At 44.1% G+C, this 20,282-nt stretch overlaps 1 protein-coding gene across 7 annotated transcripts in view; it reads left to right on the top strand.

The window, feature by feature from the left end:
• Wdr25 (WD repeat domain 25) overlaps positions 1-20,282 on the top strand; it is a 138,493-nt gene that overhangs the window by 71,830 nt on the left and 46,381 nt on the right. For 6 of the 7 annotated variants that reach the window (XM_074067162.1, XM_074067163.1, XM_074067160.1 and 3 more), the window contains one exon: positions 9,818-9,965. The exons of the other annotated variant lie outside the window; for it this stretch is intronic. In XM_074067162.1, the coding sequence (XP_073923263.1) occupies positions 9,818-9,965 (148 nt within the window). The remainder of the gene's footprint in view (positions 1-9,817; positions 9,966-20,282) is intronic. 7 annotated transcript variants of the gene reach the window in all.

The following is a 20,282-nucleotide window of genomic DNA, read 5'->3' as shown; positions in this document are numbered from 1 at the left end:
CCCTTTAATTCCATGAAAAATTTTTCTTGATGTTTGGATGTTGTGCTATTAATTGCGGATAAAATAAAACAAAGTTTTGTCTGGCATAAAGATTATAAGGCATGTAAAGAAGTAGAAAAATGTCAGGTGCCGGTGGCTCACACCTATAATCATAGCTACTCAGGAGGCATAAATCAGGAGGGTGGCAGTTTGAAGCCAGCCTGGGCAAATAGTTTGCAAGATACTATCTCAAAAAAGTCCATCACAAAAAAGGGCTGGTAGAGTGGCTTGAGGTGTAGGCACTGGTACTGCAAAAAAAAAAAAAAAAAAAAGAAAGAAAGAAAAAAAGCTGAACCATGATGAGAAGAAAAGCTGATCAGTAGGTACAAATTCAGAAATGGTGCAGAGATACAATTGGTGGGCATGAATGTTAAACCAGCTATTATAAATATACTCTGTATGTGCAACACGATAGAGAAAAGGCATCTGCACATTAAAGAGAGACATGGAAGATACAAAAAGATCAACTTGAACTTCTAGAGATGGAAAGAAGTCTTTAGTGAAAAATATACTGCATAAGATTAATAGCATATTAGAAACTATAAAAGAAAATGTCTGTGAACTTGAACACATAGTTGTAGAAACTATCCAAAATGAAGTGCAAAGAACCAAAAGCTTGAATTGAATATCAGTGAGCTGTGGGACAACTTCAGGTTCACCTAATATACATGGAATGGGAGTCCTCAGAGCAGAAAAAATAGTGAAAAATGGCTGAAAGTTTTCTATTGGACGAAAATCATAACCCCACAAATCCAGGAACCTCAATGAGTCCCTGGCACAAGAAACATGAAGGAAAAAAACACACAAAAGTATATGATGATGAAATTTCCTATAGCCAGCGATAAAGGAGAAAAGTCTTAACAGTAGGAGGAACAAGACGCATTACATACAGAGGAATAAAGATAAGAATGATGCCAAACTTCTTGTTGGAAATAATGCCAGAAGGCAGAGGAACTCAGTTTTAAAGTACTCAGAACAAAAACCAAAACCAAAACCACTGTCAGCCTAAAATTTAACACTGAGTGAATTATCCTTTAAAAAAGGAAGGCAGAATACTTTTTTCTGACATTTAAAAGCTGAAGTGATTCATCACCAGCAAACTTGCATTACAAGAAATGTTAATAAACAGTCCTCGAGGCAGAAGGAAAATGATACCAGATAGAAATCTACATCTGCACAGAGGAGTGATGAGCATGAAATGGTAAACGTGGGGAAATGCAAAGTACCTTTTGTTCTTATTTAAAAATCACTTTCCATGATGATTGACTACTGAAAATGAAAGCATAATGCATTATGCAGTTTGTGACACGTGGAGATGTAAAGTACATGATAAAAGCACAAAAGCTGAGATGGGGGGAGTGGAGTATATTGTTTTATGGTTCTTACTTTATAAGGAAGTGGTGATATTACTTGAAAGTTGACTGTGATAAGTTGAAGATGTAAGCTGTAAACCTTAAAGCAACTAGTAATAAGACAAACAAAAAAGATTTATGGTTATAAGTCTAACAATGGGAAGTAAAATGAAATAACAAAAGAGCCAAAAGAAGACCAAAAAAAAAAAAAAAAAAAGAAGGAAGAAATAATAGCTGGGATAAATAGAAAACAAATGGTAAGATTTAAACCCCAGACTTAGCAATAATAGGTGAAAAGGTCTCACACCCTGTTTAAAAGGCAGATTGCTAGGTTACATAAAAGGGCAGTATTGCAATTATACAGTGCTTAAAAGAAATTCACTTTACAGACACAAAAGTTAAAGTGTAAAAATATAGTAATACAAGAAATCTGGAGGGGCTATATAAATATCAGACAAAGCAGATTTCAGTGCAAAAATATTATAGAATAAAGAGAGTTATAAAAACAAAGGCATCAGTTCATCAAAGGCTATACCTATAGGTGCATAACATTAGGTACACAAGCATAAGGTGCATAAATATTTATACACATATGTAATAAGACAGCTTCAAAATACATGAAGCAAAACTATCAGAGTAGAGTAGAGAAATAATAAAATCCGTAAGTCTAGTTGGAGATTTCAACTTTTTGTCAATAATTGATAGATCACATAAAGAAGACTTGGTTATACAAGACTGGGACAACACTGTCACCAGCGTGGCCTAATTGACATCTGTGGAACACACTATTTCACAGCAGCAGGATGCTGCAAGTGCACACAGAATATCTACCAAGATAGACCATCGTCTAGGCCATAAAACAAGTCTAACAGTAAATTCAGTAAATTCAAAAGGATTGAAACCATTTAAGGTATATTCTCCATGGGGTGGTGGCTAGGGATGTAGCAGTAGAATGCCTGCATAGCAAGTGCAAGGCCCTGAGTTCAAACCCCAGTACTACAAAAAAAAAAAAAAAAAGAGGTATATTCCCTAATTTCAATGGAATTAAGTTAAAAATCAATAATGAAGATCCCTAGAAAGTTCCTCAATATCTGGAAACTGAACAACAAACTTCTAAATAGTGCAAAGGTCGTGCTAGGGCTGTAGCTGAATGGTAGAGTGCTTGCCTAGTATTCATGAGGTCCTGGGTTCCTTTCCCAGTATGGCCAAACCCTTCCCCCACAAATCCTAAACAGCCCCTGGGTCAAAGAAAAAACAGATAGGGCTGCATAAAATTGTTTTGGCTGTGGCCAGAATAGTTGTCAGTTACTAATTTATAGCACCAAATGCTTATGTTAGTAGGGAAGAAATTTTCAAGTCAATGATCACAGCTTCTACCTAAAACATCAGAAAAAGTAGAGCAAATTCAGCCCAAATAAGCAAAAGAAAGGGAAAAAAGGATAAGAGCAGAAATAATTGAGATAGAAAACAGAAAAACAGTAGGGAAAAATCAGTCACGCTGATCTGAAGCTTAAGATCCTCCTGCCTCAGACTCCCAAGTGCTGAGATTACAGACATGCGCCATCACACCTGGCTCAAAAGCTGGTAATTTGAGACAAATGCAGTTATGAACCTTTAGCCAGAATTAGGACTAGAAGAGAAAAGATTCAAATTTCCAATATTAGCAATGATAAAAGTGACTTAATTATAGATCCTACATATATTAAAAGGATACTAAGGTAATGTATGATCAACTTTATGCCAGTGTGCCCTACAATTTAGATAATATAATAAATTCCCTGAAAGATCCAAATAATAAAAACTCACTCAAGAAGAAACAGATAATCTGGAAAGCTTCACATCTATTAAATTATCCCATGAAGACATTCTAGGCCCAATGGCTTCACTAATGAATTCTATGAAACATTTAAGAATAATACCAGTTTGTTATGGGTTGAATTATTCCTAACCCTTTGGCCCCCAAAATTTGAATTTCCAAGTCTCCCAGAACTTTAGAATGCAGCTTTATTTGGAGATGGAGTCAATACAGAAATAATCATATCAAAATAAGGTCATAGGGTGGGCCCTAATTCTGTATGACTGGTGTTCGCATAAGAAAGGTGATCTGGAGAGAGATGCACATAGGAGAATGCCATGTGGTCAAAGAGAGGTGTCTGGAGTAAGTCCTTCTTCCATTGCCCTCAGAGCTATGGAAGCCCTTAGAGGGGACAAATCCTACCGTACCTTGATTTCAGCTTTCCAGTTTCCAGAAATGTGAGACACTAAATGTCTGTTGTTCAAATCATCTAGTTTGGATGGTGTGTTACAGCAATCTTAGGAAACTAGTACATAAATTCTACACTAATTTCTGGAATATCAGAAGAGGAAGGATATTTTTCATCTCTCATTCTCTGAGGTATTTGTTACCCTGATACCAAGCCAAGGAAAGATATTATAAGAGAAAGAAGCATCAGACCAATATCTCTCATAGAAATAGATGCAACTTTTTTTTTTTTTTGCAGTACTGTGGCTTGAACTCAGGGCCTTGCGCTTGCTAGACAGGTGCTCTACCACTTGAGCCACTCTGTCAGCCCCAGGTGCAACATTTTAAAATGAAACTTTATTAAATCAATCCAACTATATATATGTATTGTATTAAGATCAAGTAGGATTTGTCCCAGGAAACCAACCTTATGTTAACATTTGAAGATCAATCGGTGTAATTCCACATTAATGACTGAACTATAATATTAATGATTAACTGTAAAAGAGAAAATGTAGCAATTTCAGTAGACAGATTTCAACAATATCCAACATTCATTCCTGATTTAAAAACTTTCAGCAAATGAGAAATAGAAAAATTCTTCTGTAAACTGATACAGGGCATCTATAGGAACATTAGCTCTAGCATCATACTTAACTGTGTAAAAGACTGACTGGGAGCTGGGGGTGTAGCCCTGTGTTAGGGGTGCTTGCCTACCTTGTGTGAAGTACTGAATTCCATTCCCCAACACCCCCCCCCAAAAAAAAAAGACTAGCTGCCTTGCAAGTCAAGGCAAAGGTGTCTAAGCTCCTTGTATCTATTTAACATTATACTGGAGATTATAGCCAATGCAATAAAGCAGGAAGATATAACTGAAATGGAGGAAGTAAAATTTTTCATTTCCAGATGACATGATCATCTATGTAGAAAATTCTGTGGAATCTACAAAGTAACTTCTAGAACTAAAAAAGCAAGTTAAGGTTGTAGAATTCAAGGTCAGTATACAAAAATTAATTGTATTTCCATGTGTTAGAAATGAGCAGTCTGAAGCTTAAAAACCCATTTATGATATTATCAAAATATGAAATCATTAGGGATACATTTGATAAAAGATATGCAAGGTCTTTTTTCTTATTTTTTTTTGGTATTCTTTTCAATTTTTTTCTTTCATATTTTTTTTTCTTTCTGTTTTGTAAGGTCTTTTTATTTCAAAGCTGCACACAATTGCTTAGAGACATTAAAGAAGACCTAAATAAATAGATATGTCTGGTTTGTGGACTGAATACTCAGTGGTTTTAAGGCGTTTCCTCAGATTGGTCTGTGGATTCAAGGTAGTTCTGACCCTTGAGCACACATCTGCAAAGGATTCCCCAGGTTTTTGCAGGTAGATAGACTGATCCTGTCGCATTGGTGAAGGGTTGGCACTTGCTGTACAGGCTTGTGCTGAGCCGTGTGAGTTTGGGAGTGATCTCTAGAATCATTTTCTGGAGTAACAGGAAGTATGGAGGAGGTCAGGAACCAGGGGTAAATGTAGAGGGTCCCTGAGGCAGGAGCTAGCAGGGTAGAGCCACATGGAAGGCCAAAGCTTCCTCAGAAGTTTGACAGCCATTACCTCCAAGTGGTGGAGTTATGGATAGTCTTGTTTTCTTCTTTGGATTTTTCTGTTTTTGACAAATATTTTTTGAAGAGCACACTTCCTTACTTCTATGGTAACTAGAGAAACAACAATTCGCTAGTTAATTCCTATGGGATTTTGCTTTTTTGCACCTCTGTATAGTTTAAATATTTTACATGGAGATTGTATTTCTTGTATAATCAAAAACCAAAGGCAGACAGGCAGGTAGGCAGGCAGTCAGGCAAGCAGACGGGAAGAATATGACTTGTGGCTGAAGCAACAGGCCCTGTTCCAATCTTAGGACACCTCCAGGGCCATGACAGGGCCATGTCTCTGTGAGCAGGATGTGGAAACCATACACACAGGGCACACACCAGTGATTGCACCACATTTTACTGGTCATGTTCTTTTCAAATCTGTTACTTCAGTTGAATACATAGAACGACTCTGGTTAATACATCGAGTCATCTCAGAACATTTGACAGAGACTCAACTCCTTAATTCTATGAAGACAGTTTGGGATCTCTAATTACTTCATTGAAAAAAGGCAGACACTTCAGGCTGCCGCAGTGTTTGGGAATTAATCTTTAAAGCCTGACAGTGAACATTAAATTCAATTAGGGAAAGCTATTGGCAAAGATTCCTCTTTCCTTCGCCCTGGGTACTTTGAGCAGTGGCTGACTGGTTTGCATTGATTATGATTTCTCTTGCAGTCTAGATGTCAGCCAGGAAAGCCACGTATGCATTCTCACCTGCAAGGGGCTATCACGTGTACAGGTTGCCACATTTCTTTATGCCTGGCCCATTCAGGAAGCTCCTGCTTAAGAGCTCAAATGTGCCTAGTTGCTGCTTTTGGCCTTGGCAACATAGAGTTCAAGTTTTTTCCTTTTTGTCATTTCTACCATGAATCCCCCATCTCCTCCTGGCCTCTTCCTCCTCCCTTCTGTCCTCTTCTCTCTGTTCTTCCCTTCCTTCTCATCTCCTTCTTTGTTCCTTCTTCACTCTACCTGCTGCTGTGTCCTGCTTCCATCCCTTCCTCTTTCTCACCCTCTTTTCTCTTCATTCTCTCCCTCCTCATTAATTTAACAACTTTCTTTCAAATTATGAAATATTTATATGTGTATGTTGTATTCAAAAGTTCAGCAAGTAACATTACAGACCCCTGTATCCACTGGCATTGTTAAATCCAGGGGTCTGTTCCTAATTGTTATAGGCCCACCAGCCGTGTTGGATACATTGGCTAGTCTCTTCTGAAGACGCTCCCTCCTCTTGACTTGCAGGGTACCCTCCCTGACTTTTCTCCTACCTCACTGGAATCTTCTTCTTAGACTCCTTTTCTACTTTCTCCTTCTCCTCCCCTACTCCTAGTCTGTGAACATGGGGCCCCAGGGCTGAGGCTGTGGCCTCCTTTCTGTATTAGTTCTGATGGAGATCTCAGCCAGCTCCTGGCCAAGACACTATCTTTATGACCATGCTACCGTGTACTTGATGGCCTGCTTCTGTCATTCAAAATTGAGTTCCTGGCTTCTGCCCATCCAGCTTGCTCCTCCCATAGTCAACCCTTCTGTGCAACTCCTTCCCTCTTGCTGCTCAGGCCCAACACTTGAGTGTTGTCCTGATCATTTCTCTTGCCCTCATATCCCACCTTCTTCAGTCCAAGGGATTCCTATTGACTCTGTCCTCCACTGCCTCTGCTGGTCCCAGCCATCCTCCACTGCCCTGGGTTCTTGCAGTGCCTTCTCGCCTCCCTGAGTCTCACTGTGTTTCCCAACCTAACTCTCCTCCCCGTATGCCAGCCAAAGGTCCTGTTAGAACCCAGCCCACTCCCCATCTCCCACCTGTGGAGATCTGGATGTTCTGACTACTTGTGACTTTCCAATCTCATTTCTTACTGTCCCGACCCTGTGCACCTCTCTAGTTACAATGACCTTGCTGCTGCTTGGCAGTGCAAAATATCCTCCTGTACCTGCTTTGAAGGCTCTTCTCCTCAATTTCTACATAGCTTCCCCTGACCTCAGGTCTTCCAAGAGAGGTTTGACATGGCCACCCTAGCCACCATTTCAGCCCCTTCCCCTGACCGTATAACCTCCTGTCTTGTTTACCATTTACTTATTTGGTGGGACTAGGGTTTGAATTCAGTGCTTTGCACTTATAAAGCAGGCACTATACAACTTGAGCTATGCCTTCAGTCCCTTTTGCGCTGGTTATTTTGGAGATGGGGGTGGGTGGTCTCTTGAACTTTTTGTCCTGGCTGGCCTTGAACCGTGATCCTCCCGATCTCTGCTTCTCAAGTAGGTAGGATTATAAGAATGAGCCACCGGCACCCAGCTTCTTGTTTACCTTTTAAAACTTCAGTCTTTATCACTATCAAAACCACTGTAGATTCTGCTTGTCTGTTTACTAGAACGTCACCTCTTTGAAGGTAGTGGGTTTGATCCTAGCTGTTTTCTGTTGAACAATTGTGAAGTAGTAGGTACTTTGGAAATATTTGTTGAGTAAGTGAAAGAGCTTCCCAGATAAAAGCGTTTGGTATCTTTGCTTCTGAGCATCTTCCCTCTCCCTCCCACCTGCCTCTTGCTCTCCCTAGCAGAGGTACTGCTCATTGTTCATAGCTTCCTTCCTCCCACCCTATCCCTCTCCCTCCAGTCCCAGGAGTGATGACCATCCCTGTGAATGTTGTTTTTATAGTCTTACTATGAATGCATGAATAGATGAGATAGATTTTGTGTGTATGTTTTTAAAAATTGTGGCAAAATACAATATAAATTTTATGTCTGAAGCCATTTTTAGGCATACAGTTCAGTGGCTTTAAGCACATTTACCTTGTACAATTATCATCACCATCCACCTCCAGAACTCTCATCTTGCAAAACTGAAACTTTATCCCCTTAACAACTCTTTGCTTCCTGGGGGTAGTTTTAACTATCCAGGGTTTACCTCATGAAGTGAAGACATACAGTATTTGTCCTTTTGTGACTGGCTTATTTTAGTCTGCATAATGTCCTCAGGGCTCCTCCATATTGTAGCAGGTGTCAGGATTTCCTTCCTTTTTAAGACTGAATCCTGTTCCACCCTATGGATAAACCATATTTTGTTTTTCTGTTCATCTGTCTGTGGACACTTGGGTTGCTTTCAGCTTTTAGCTATTGTAAATAATGCTGGTATGATCATGGGTGCGATTGTGCTTATCTCTTCCAGACCCTGAATTTAGTTTTTGGGTACATATCCAGAAGTGGGATTGCTGGATCATATGGTAATTAATTCTATGTTTAAGTTTCTGAGGAATCTCCATGTTGTTTTTCTATCTTACATTGCTACCAGCAGTACACAAGAGTTCCAATTTCTCTGAATCCTTGCCAACACTTGTTATTTTCTGTTCTTTTGATAGTAGCCAACCTAGTGAGTAGGATGTGGTAGTTTGTGTTTTTAAAAATAAAATGCCATCATACTTGGCACATATAGCTTGCCTTATGTGTTCAGTGTTAATTTCTTACCGTCCAGCCATGTTAACCCTGAAAGTCTAGTGAATTCATTTTACTTTAGTTTTTCTATTAACATGATACATGTATATGGTTTTGAAGAAATAGTTGTTCTCTGCTCTCTGCTGCCCTTCCATCAATTCTCACTTCACTTTGAAGTCTTTTGGCTATTTCTACTGTTATTTCTGTACGTGTTTTTAAATGTAACTACTGCTATTTTTTTTTTTTCATTTTTCAGTTTGAGACCTAGCTATTGACCCCGGCACAGAAGAAAGAATCTGAGCGCTCTTAAACATTCTTTGGAGGCTCCTCTTGACCACTGGTTGTCTTAAGCTCATTCATTTACGTGTTCCCAGGAAGCCTATTCTCAGAACTCCTATCCTTTGCATTTTGAGAATCTTTAGGACTTGGCAGGTGGAGTTTTCTCATCTTTAATGGGAAGGTTACCCCTATGATCAGGTTTATGGAGGTGTGTGGTGTGCTTTGTTTGGGATTTTTCTCTTATTAAGAAGAAAGAAGCTTGGTTTTCCTGGTGCAGTTAAGAGGAGCTCAGAGAATCCCACTTTTCACAAATGGTGACCACTGGCTAAGGGGAGAGTACTATAAGAGGAGGGGTAGGGTAAAAAAGGAAGTAAAAGGTGAATATGGTTGAGGTACTTTTTATACAAAAGTGAATATAGAATTTTTAGACTTGTTGAAATCACTGTAAGAAGGAGTTCCTTGCATGGTTGGAAATACAGGTGCGCATGGCTCAGTCTTAAAGAAAGCCCATGAATATAGCCTGGCATTGTGCAGTGACCCCTACAGCACAGATAGCAGAATGCAGGTGGGACCCAAGCAGGACTGTGAGTGTGGCTGTGGCCACAGGTAGGAAGCAGTTATGAAGAGCACAAGTGTTCTTAACCCCAGAACAAGCAAGCCTGCACAGTTTTGCAAGGAAAGGCATAACATCTAGATGTTTTGATGGTGAAATAAATGTACTCCAGTTCCACCATGCACCCCCCCTTGCTCCATGCAAGGGTCTGAGCTGAGCCAGGGGATCAGGCCTTGTTACAATGTCTGGTGCTGTCTGTCTGCATTTCCCTTGTAGGTATGGAATGCTGTAGACTCAGGCTGCTGCTTACAGACCTACTCCCTACACAGCGAGGCTGTTCGGGCGGCACGGTGGTCTCCCTGTGGCCGGCGCGTCCTCAGTGGTGGCTTTGACTTCGCCCTGCACCTAACAGACCTCGAAACAGGTGCGTTCTGCTGTGTCATTGCTCTGAGGTGTGCTGGCAGCTCTCTCACTTGGGGTCTCTGGAGGGTCCCTGACCACAAGCTACATGTGGTTCCATGGCTAGGGAGACTGTTTCAGGACAACCTTCTTGGGTGTCTCCAGACCACTTGCTTGCTGGACGGAACTACAGCTCCTCACAGAGCTTTAGAGACAGGCCTCTGCCAGCCAGCATAGAGGACAGAGCCAAGGTTGTCTCAGCTCCACGCTGCAGGGCTGGATAAAGAGGTGGCTTTTTAATCAACTTCTGACGTGCAATCTGTACTGAAATATATTTAACTTTATCATGGTGTCCTTTAGTTGGAATCAGTTAGAATTCTTGTCAATTCCTTGATGTTGGGAAGGTATAAGGACTGGTTCCAGCCCCTGAGGGAAGTCTTCACCTGAGTGTGTATAATGGCCACATGAGAAGGCAACATGGGCTGAATAGATTCACATTGGGCAGATCCTTGGGGGCCCTTGAGCAGCTGGTGAAGGAGGGAGGGATCAGTGGATGAGCTTTCCCTTCCCTGAGTCTCCTGCCCAGCTTGGGCTCCACCTCAGTCACTTTCATGCTAGGTTCCACATATAGAGCCAGGAATAAGGGTCTGTTCATACCAGTTCCAGTGTGCTTCTCCAGAGCACACTGACCAGCCTCCTGTGTGCCTGGCCCAGCAGTGGCCTGCTGGCCCATGGTGGTAGCTCGAGGGCTGCCGCTTGCAGTATCTGGAAAGAGGAGATGATAACTCTGGGTACAATCCCCTGCATTGCCTTCCCAGCAGTTCCAGGGAGGTGCAGGGAAGAAGTGCACAAGGGGTCACAGTTTACTGTGGGCTTTGTATCCACCTCAAGTGTCCTCCTCTCCTCTGGGCCACCAAGGCAGCCTGCAGCTCCTGTGAGCCCCATGCACACTCAGGACAGGGTGATGGAACTGATGTCACTGGGCCCAGGCTGGTACCTCAGGCTTTGCATACAGCATGTTGAATTCTTAACTGTGGCTGCTGGCAGCAGTTATTTCCATAATTGGTGAGGAGACTGAGATTCAGGGAGCAAAGTTCCTGCCCAGAGCCTCCCAGCATGCATGGCTGGCAGGGCTGGAGACTTGTGTGCAACTGTGGGCTCTGTGCCCTTCCCTCATTTCCAAATGGATGGTACATCCCTCTCAGGGGGTGTTTCCCTGACCATCTGTGGTCTTTTTGACCTTCAGCCCTGTGTGGTCACCATGGCTTGAGTACTTTTGGTGCCACATCAGTTGGGCTGATGATGACAACAGCATTCTCTGGTTATTGAATACCTGCTGTGGGTCAGTCACTGTCTATAGCCTCACACACCTGACTGGGGGCACAAGCCAGATAGTAACAGAGCCAGGATGCAAAGCCTGCTGCCTGACCATTCACTGCTGCCCATGTGTTCCCAGCCTTGCATGGTATGTAAGAAAGCTGAATGAGGTCCTGTGCCCACCCTGGAGAATCTCACATGCAGTGCAGAGATAATCTCAGGGTGCCATGATGGAGCAAGACATCAGAACTATGAAAATGTTGAGTATAGGAAATCAAGAAAGATTTCCAGGAGGAAGTAAAACCTGAGCTGAGCCAGGAGCAGATAGACAGAGGATCAGGGTGAAGGAGGCATGTTGGAGGGGAAGGAAGCAGATTCTTAGATGGGACCATGAGGACCCAGCTATCACAGGAACATGGTTCCATGTGACATGTGGGAACCAGAGCTGTGTGTCATGTGGTACAAGAAGCCTAGAGGTGAGTCTGGAGAGTGTGGAAGGCCACAGCCTTCATGAGCACACATGGGTGCTACACTGCCCATACAGTATCAGAGGCCTCACACACACTTGCATCATTACTTTATAGATGAGGGTGAGTGATGCTATCCAAGCACGTCAGATGCATTAGATGACATGAGTGGATTTGGCGTGGCTCTTCATCATTACCTACTTCCTCAACCAGGATATGTTATACAAACACATGCCACTGTTGGTGTATATGAGTATGTGCAGGTGTCATGGGGGGTTCTAACATCTTTAGCCATTAGAAGGCTCCCTTGTCTGGCAGGTTAGGGTCTGCCACAGCAGGTAGCAGTAAGGGCTACTGCTTATTCTGGAGCAAGAATGAATTATGATTTGGTCTGTGCTCTGAGCAGATGTTATTGGTCCCATGTGATATATAGCCTGAGGGAGTGTTGGAGGAATAGGAGGAGGCAGGGTACTGTGGACACGTGTGGCAGAACTGTGGCTGGAGGGCTACATGCCTGGCCAGGCCAGTGAACCCCAGGGCTCTGGGTGCAGGGTGGCACCATGGGAAGGACGTGGCCCTTTCCCTGGGTGCTGCCATCCAGTAGCCAGGTGGTTGAGGAATTCTTACGCTACATTAAAAGAATGATGTCACCACTGGGCTCATCTGTTGAAGGCCTGGTTTCATTCACTCAAGTTGTTACTTACTGTGTACTCATGGTGTGTAGTACTTGATGCTGGGGCTACAGTGGAGAGCAAACTAGATGTCCTTCATCCCCAGGGAGGGCATGACTGAGGGGTTTAGACTGCAGTCTTGGGAAAGGCCTCCTTCTCCAAGAGCAGGCCTCTCCTGAGGGTGGCTGTCAGTTTCTATCTCCTTGTTAGCATGGGAGCTCCTTGAGGATGGGCCCATCCTAGTGGTCTCTGTTTCCATCACCAGCCAGAACTGGCCCTTGCTGAGCCCTCCTGCCCCAGGTGTGAAGCCCCCAGGGGCTGCTGGGGTAGAGCAACCCCTTCCCCGTGTCTTCCACCCCATCTTGGCACACTCTGCCTTCTGCCCAGATTTTGCTTCATGCTTTCTTCACCTGGGACTGGGGGTGGTGGGGGGTGGGGGTGGGGAGGTTCACACAGCCCCGGTGGCTTTAGTCCTGGTTTGACTTGTCCTTTCTCCTCACCAAGTCTGATCTCCCATTTACTTGATCTGCCTTTTTCCGCCTGTGGTGATTTGGCTTTTTCATTTCAATCTAATTAGAGCTCCCTGCCAGGAGACAGCAATGCAGGGCGTTCTCACCACAGTGCTTTGGGAATTAGTCACTCAGTGCCCATTGTCATTAATGGGAATTTGGCGCCAAGGCCATTTATCCTGGTGTCCTCAATCAATACAGTTAAAAATCTGCGGATTCTAAAATGTCAATACCCTGCCTGAAATATGGAGGGCCAGAAACATTTTATCTCGTTAATTTATAGTTCTGACGGGCTGTTGGCTTATGGAACAACCATGAATCAACACTTAATAAAATCTGCTCACAGATTAATTATTTGTGGCGCTCCTGTTTCCGTCTGTAATCTTCCTAACAAATGTCTCTGGTGCATTAGGCTGAGGTGGCCTCAGGAAACACTGGCAGATGCCACGGCGGCCCTAAGTGTCACTGGCTTTGTGAGTGACCTGTCCTGCATACCAAGTCAGTCAGTCTCCTTAAAATGCCCCAAAGCTTGTTTGAGACTAAGCAGTCCTGGTGGTGTTTTTGGCAGACTTCAGCCCCCTCAGTTGACCAGTCTGACTGTTAAGACCACTGCAATGTATGGTACTGGCACCACACTGTGTGTTTCTTGACTGCTTTTCTTGTGCATGGGTCACCAGTCCTGATGTGCACCCAGCTCATCAGGCCATCTGGGCAGCTCTGGATGGGATAGAAGGGGCATGGATGGGCTGCAAATTGGGGCTCTTTCCTTCTCCCGCCCCCACTCTGAGTTGATCAGGTGGGATGCTCCTCTGCCTTTGTTTCTTCACCATGCCAGGCTGGGGGCAGGGCTGTGCCATGTGCAGAGCTGCTTTGCAGAATTCCTGGTACACGATAAGCCCTGAGTAAAGTGCCCTTCCCTCCTCTACACTGCCCCACAAAGCCTTTGTTCCCATTGTGTTGCTCAGGGAGCCCCAGTTGTTGGGCTGTTTCACCAAACAGAGCCACTTTAGGGAATTGGTTCCAAAAGCCTTCCATGGCTGATTGGCATGGGGCTGGGGCAGAATATGAAGAAGCCTTGGGTAATCAAGGGGTCTCCCCAGGTCTCCTCTGGTGGTGGGTGCAATGTCCTCCTGGCGACAGGATGGCATGTGTCCTATATTTGGGGTGTGGATGGGCATGCAAGCCCTTTCCAAAACTCCAGGAACTCAACGCTGGGGAAGTCTGCCCTCCTCTGCCCGGGATGCCTACTGCCCACAGCTCTGTAGCTCCTGCCTCTGACTGACTCCTCCTGCTCAGGATGTCTCTGTGTTTTTGCTAGTGTCATAGAGTATGGAAACAAGTAGCCAGCTGGGACAGGACCCTAAATTACTACTCCCCTTGTTTTCCCTGAAGTGTCTTTTGGTGCCACCCTCAATTCTGCATCATAATCAGGGCTTCCCTCACAGAGAGGGAGAATGGCCAACTGTCTAAACCCTCACTATGGGTCCTGGGCTGTGTGGCCAGGTCTTGCACATCACCTGGCTCACATCAAGCAAAGGTGCTAGACCTTTGCTTATGTGATGTGTTAGTCTCCCACTAGCCTGCAAGGGCAGTGTTTTCAGCCCCATTTCATGGATGTAGAAACTGAGGCTTAGAGTACTTAGTGACATTCTTCAGGCCACTCAGCCAGTGCTGCCACTGGCTATATCCAGTTTGGGCCCATGTGACTAGTAGAGGTTTCTTGATGGACATGAGATCAGCCAAGCCTGGGTGTTCTCACTGGGCAGTGGCTTGCCATGTGCAAAAGATGACTGGGGCCTCTGGGGAGGGAGTTGTGCCAGGCTGAGCCTGATCCTTCTGATTAAGTGAGTACTGAAGGATGCTTCTTGAGCGCAGGACAGCTACACTCCAGTAGGAAAATGTAAGCCCCCAATGGTTTCAGAGTACTTGATATAGGAGGGGTGAAAAGTGTCCAAATGAAGGCCTAGGGGAGATCCTCAGGGTACCAGGGGGCTCATGGGCTATGGAGGAGGGGCAGCAAGGGAGGCTCCTTGTCTGGCTAAGACTTTGAGGTGGTGCACCTCTCACTACTGCTGCCCAGGGTCTGGTCCTCTGTTCTTAGACTTCCAGCACCGTAGTACCCCTCTGGTGGACTTTGTTAGCCATCTCTCAGGTGCCCCTAGAGACTGAGAAGGAAGCACGCAGTGTGCTTGTTGTATTGTGAGTCTTGGCTAACTGGCATGCTTTCAGAGTTCTGAATTCTTCTTGTCCATTTGCTCCTTTAGGCCCAGTGCTTGTGGCTACTAGATCTAGAAATGAGGTTCAGAGGACTACATAGCCTCCTCTGTCCAGTGGGCAGGTGTTCTACCACCATCACTCATGCAAAGGGACCTATCCTCCTCCCTACTCCTTTGGAGGTCTTTTGCAAACACCCTCACTTTCCCCTCCATCTCTAATGGAAGTTCTCTGAACACTCCTTCACACTGGCTACATTCTGGGGAAGGTCTGCTTCTTGAGACCATGCCCCCAGTCTGTATCCTTCCACCTACATTTTGACACACTTCATTTCTCTTTCCCTCTGGAGGGTGTTTCTCTACCTTGTTTCATCCCTTTCTTCCCATACAACTTTGGAGGGAAAAACTACCTTAGGTATCGATGTTCAATTAGGTGTTATTAAACCTTGTAAAAACACCAGTGGCAGCTTCTCCCTGTCACTTCAGAAAGGGAAGTCCCTGTACTTCCATAAACCTCTATCCTTGCCTAGAATGCTCTTGCCAGCCCTCTGCATAAAGAAGGTGGCACCCAGGCCACAGCATTATTTTATTTGTTGCTGTTGTCACACAGTGATAATGTTGCATATGTGTGTGGGTGTATAGCTATCATCAGTTAGTGATCAGCACTCTTTTGAGATAAGTCCACCTTTGTTGTCTTACCTTGGAGCCTAAACACGGTCTCAGCACATTTGCTGTCTAAATGGTGAGTTATGAGTTCTAGAAAACTAACTCACATGTAAGCCACTCCTTTTTTTTTTTTTTCCTTTTTCCAATTTTGAAAAACTCAGTCTTGTCCAGATAATTAAGAGTGGTGATTGAACTTGTGATAAAAGACATGATTACAACTACCACTGTTTCTCCTGAGAGCATGGTGATTGCTACCATCACCACTGTCTATTTGGCTGTTGTCTATTTGGGGCTCACTTTTAGGCACATTGTCTTTTATTCTTACTACCACTTCTGAAGGTGAGGATGCCAGGCTGTAAGAGGAATGCTGGTAGACTCAGAGCCCCCAGCTCAGGGGGTATGCAGATATAGGCCGATCTGGCTCTCAGCCTGGGCCTCTGCCCATCTTGCCAAGATGGCTCTTGTTCCTGATATATAGAGTTTGATCTGAAAGTTAGTAAGCTTCTTTTCTCGTTAACTTTGAGTCAGGATGGTTAAATTTACAGCTGGCTGAATACTTCCCAGAGGATGAGTGTAACGATATTGATTTTAGCGAAATGAGTCATATGCCTGCTGCCTGGGAACACAGGCTCAATTACCACGAGCCAACAACATAAGCTTTCCCTTGTCAACATTTTTCCTACATGTTCGTGAGCCTGTGGATGTGAACAAAGAGCTAAGGAGAAGGAAAGGTCATGGCAGATGTGGAGGTGTGGTGCAGAGAGTGGAGCTCTGAGATCAGACAAGTCCAGTCTGTGTCTCAGCAGGGCCACTCATGTGGCCCTGAACGGTCTCTCACCTCATTGAGCTTCCATTTTCCCAACTGGAGACGTGGGTTAATCTCCACCACCACCTCGGGTTGTGATATGACAGGTACGAGCTCCAAGCAGGCCTGGAGGGACAGGCTTATCTTAAGTGTCCATTTTTCCTCAGTTACTTGGCTAGAGTGTACTCCCGTAGAGGAAGGCACAAGTGTCGCCTCTCTTTCCTAGAGACAAGCATTTGGATTTCCTTTGATTTGAACTACCAGTTATGTGCCCAGAACGGGGCTGGGAGCCAGACATGCCGAGTAGAAAGGAGGCCTTTAGGGTCCTGGAGCCTGGACACATGGGAGGTCAGCTCGGGAATTTGATGCCTCTACCTGAGAGATGAAGAGGGTCTATACCAGGGGACTGATCACAGTGACACTTGTGAGGTGGTGCAAGTGGGAGCGATGGTGTTAGGAAACTCCTTGAGTTTTCAATATGTTTTTGCTTTAATGGTCATTTATTCATTTTGGTACTGGGTATTGAGCTGAGCCCTAACCCAGCCAGGTAAGTTATTTTTTATTTGTATCACTATTGGTTCAAGGCCGAAAGAAGTAATTTTTCTTAACTCCAAGAAGATCTGAACAGTTTTATACTGGTTGAGCTCATTATATCTGGATCAATAAAGCCAAGTGCCATTGGGTTAAATATTTTAAAGCTCAGTTTCCTATAAGAATGCAGTGTATAAACAGAATTCTCTATAACAGACAAACAAGCTAGATAGTCACAAGGTTAAAGGTTTTGTAACAACTAAACAGTGTGCTTGAAGAAGCCTGCCTAGGAGGGGAGATGATAAACAAACCATGGATCTGTGGAGAGGAAGAGAAGAGGAAGGCCTTCGCCTCCAGCATGGCTAATGATTTGGTGGTCAAGGTATTTCACTGATAAATATTTTCCATGTCTCTTTAGCAAATGCACAGGCCAGCCCAGGGTATCGTATTCTCCGATCCTCACGACAAAAGCTCAACAGTCATTAGTCTCTCAGGGTTCCTGCTGTTAAAACCCTGTATCCCTTGGCTTTAGCTTTTAATTTAACCAAGGATGAATTCAATAAGTTGGGGTTTAATTTTTCAAACGATAATAGCTCCCTTTTGTGGCTGACTCCACAGAGTGCTTTATGTGCCACTTAGTGTTCAGTCCTCATGACTGCATGAGACGTAGCAACAGGGGGACTAGCCCAAGGTCCCTCCACTGGAAGTGACAGAGCTAGGGTGGGACCTGGGTCTCTGTGACTCAACTAATTAGCTGTCTCTCACCTTCTGCCTCAAACATTGTGTCAGATGATGACAACTGTGGTCCTGATTCCTGTTTGAGATCCTTGTACTTAGCAGACTTTTCCCTACGTGTTTTTCATTAGGTATCTAGAAGCTTATTAAAAATTTAATTTTTTTTTTTAGTTTTGGACTCCTATAATAAAGAAAACCAGTAAAGGCCTATATATTAAAAGTAGGAAAAATACATACTATAGACTCTCTCTCTCTCTTTTTTTTTTTTTTCGGTTCTTTATTTTTTTTTTAATTTTTGTTTTATTCATATGTGCATACAATGTTTGGGTCATTTCTCCCTGCTTCCCCCCACCCCCTTCCTTACTTCCCCCCTCTCTCCCTTACCCCCCTTTACCCCTTGCTACCCGGCAGAAACTATTTTGCCCTTATCTCTAATTTTGTTGAAGAGAGAGTATAAGCAATAATAGGAAGAAACAAGGGTTTTTACTAGTTGAGATAAGGATAGCTATACAGGGACTTGACTCACATTGATTTCCTGTGCATGTGTGTTACCTTCTAAGTTAATTCTTCTCGAACTAACCTTTTCTCTAGTTCCTGGTCCCCTTCTCCTGTTGACCTCAGTTGTTTTAAAGTATCTGCTTTAGTTTCTCTATAGCCTCTCTTTTAAATGGAAAATTTTAGTCCTTAAAAGACAGATTCTCAACCTCTTTAGGGGTTGAGGAAAAATAACAGAAATAAAGTGGTTTTTTTTTTTTAATGCAGAAAACTTACCTTTTAGTAACTCAACTTTTCCTCTCCTCTTTTTTTCCCTATTGCTGACAAGGCTGTATCACTGTACTTTTTGAAAAACATAATGGATAATTCACTGCCGTTTCTGAAATCAAATATATGGCTATATGCTCTGGTCCAAGAAATAAGGAAAACATTTTCTCTAGGCAAACAAGAGTTTGTCTTTCCTTCAGATTTAAGAGTTGGCAGCAAATTCGAAGTGAGCAGGGGGTTGGCCTGCCCCAGCCCCTTGCATTTCAAGGACTTTGTGCTCTCTTTTTCCACCAAGAGATGCCATACTAGTCACTCCCTCAGCCTTTCTGTGGTCCCCTAGCCACTCGGCTGGAGTGAGTATCCTGAATGAGGACTTGTAACCGCCACAAGAGCTGCCCAAGTTAGGCATGTGGAGATCCAGGGGAGACTACCCACTGCCCCCAACTCCTAGGTGACATTTGCCAACCAGGCACATCATGGTTGGTTTCTAATCACCAACTGTAGCTTAAGAGGCAAGGAAGAGCAGAAATTGGAGAAATACCAGGATTTCCAAGTAGATCAACTCACTGGGAAGTGTTATTTTATTTACCTGAGGGTACTGTTGAGGGTAGTGTTGGCCCAGGAGGGAGGGGCACCAGCCCCAAGGCACCAAGCTGAATCTGTTCAGCTCCCTGATGCCTTTTAAAAAATTATTTGTTATCGTCACATCAAGAAGATTTCAAGATGGCGGCTAGAGGGAGGAAGCAGAAAGCATGCCTCCTAAAGTAAAATCTTGGAGAGATGCTAGCAATACACCTTACAGGAAAAACCACTGAGAAGAGGCAAAACTTTGACTCCTCCACACCTCCAGCCTGCGCAGAGCATCTCCACTTCACATTAAACGGAGAAACCAGAAGGGCCCCTGCGCCACTGAGTGCCCAGACGGCTTGGGAAGATGCAGACCACAGGTGAGCTAAGTGGTATGTGGTACTCCCACAGACAACCCTGGGCCAGATCAGCATAGCCCCCTGGACAGACCGACCCCCACCCAGGGAAAAAAGAAAAAAAACTGAATAATAAGCAATAATAACAAAAAAGACACATAGCAAAGAAGGCGGGGCACCCTAAGCACCGAGGTGGGGGGGGAGGGGAAATCACTCACAACAAGCCGGCTGGAGAAGGCAGGAGCACCGGCACATGCCCAGCAATCAGGAGTAAAAGTGGCAGTGGGAGGAAAACTCCACAGGAGAGGAGGGAAGACCCACTTCCTATGTGAACTATAAATAAACACGCAGGCCTGAGAAAGCTGGTGCAGTGTCACCTCCCCCAGTGTGTTTGGAAAGGGGAAAGCTTGTGGCAGTGGCTCACGCACAGGAGAACTCTGAGTAAACAAAGCCTGTGGGGCCAGGTGAATGTTAAGCTCACCCCAGAGATCTGCATAAATAACGCCTCCAGCTACAGCAGGCTGACATCAGCAGGCAGGCGAGCCACAGCCGCAGATAGCCATTCACAGTCCTGTCTCCAGACTCTTTTTTTTTCCTCTCTTCCTTTGATGAGACAACAACCAAACTACACCTGCATGCTGAAAAACTTACTGAAACTGTATTGCATTTGAACTTGGGACACTTTGTGGTGTTTTTTTGTTTGTTTGTTTTCTGTTGTTTTGGTTTTTTTTTTTTTTTGGTTT

Source organism: Castor canadensis, chromosome 3 (assembly GCF_047511655.1).
Source record: "Castor canadensis chromosome 3, mCasCan1.hap1v2, whole genome shotgun sequence".
NCBI lineage: Eukaryota > Metazoa > Chordata > Mammalia > Rodentia > Castoridae > Castor > Castor canadensis.
The sequence above is the reverse complement of the archived record's forward strand: the minus strand, read 5'-3'. Positions and strand labels throughout refer to the sequence as shown.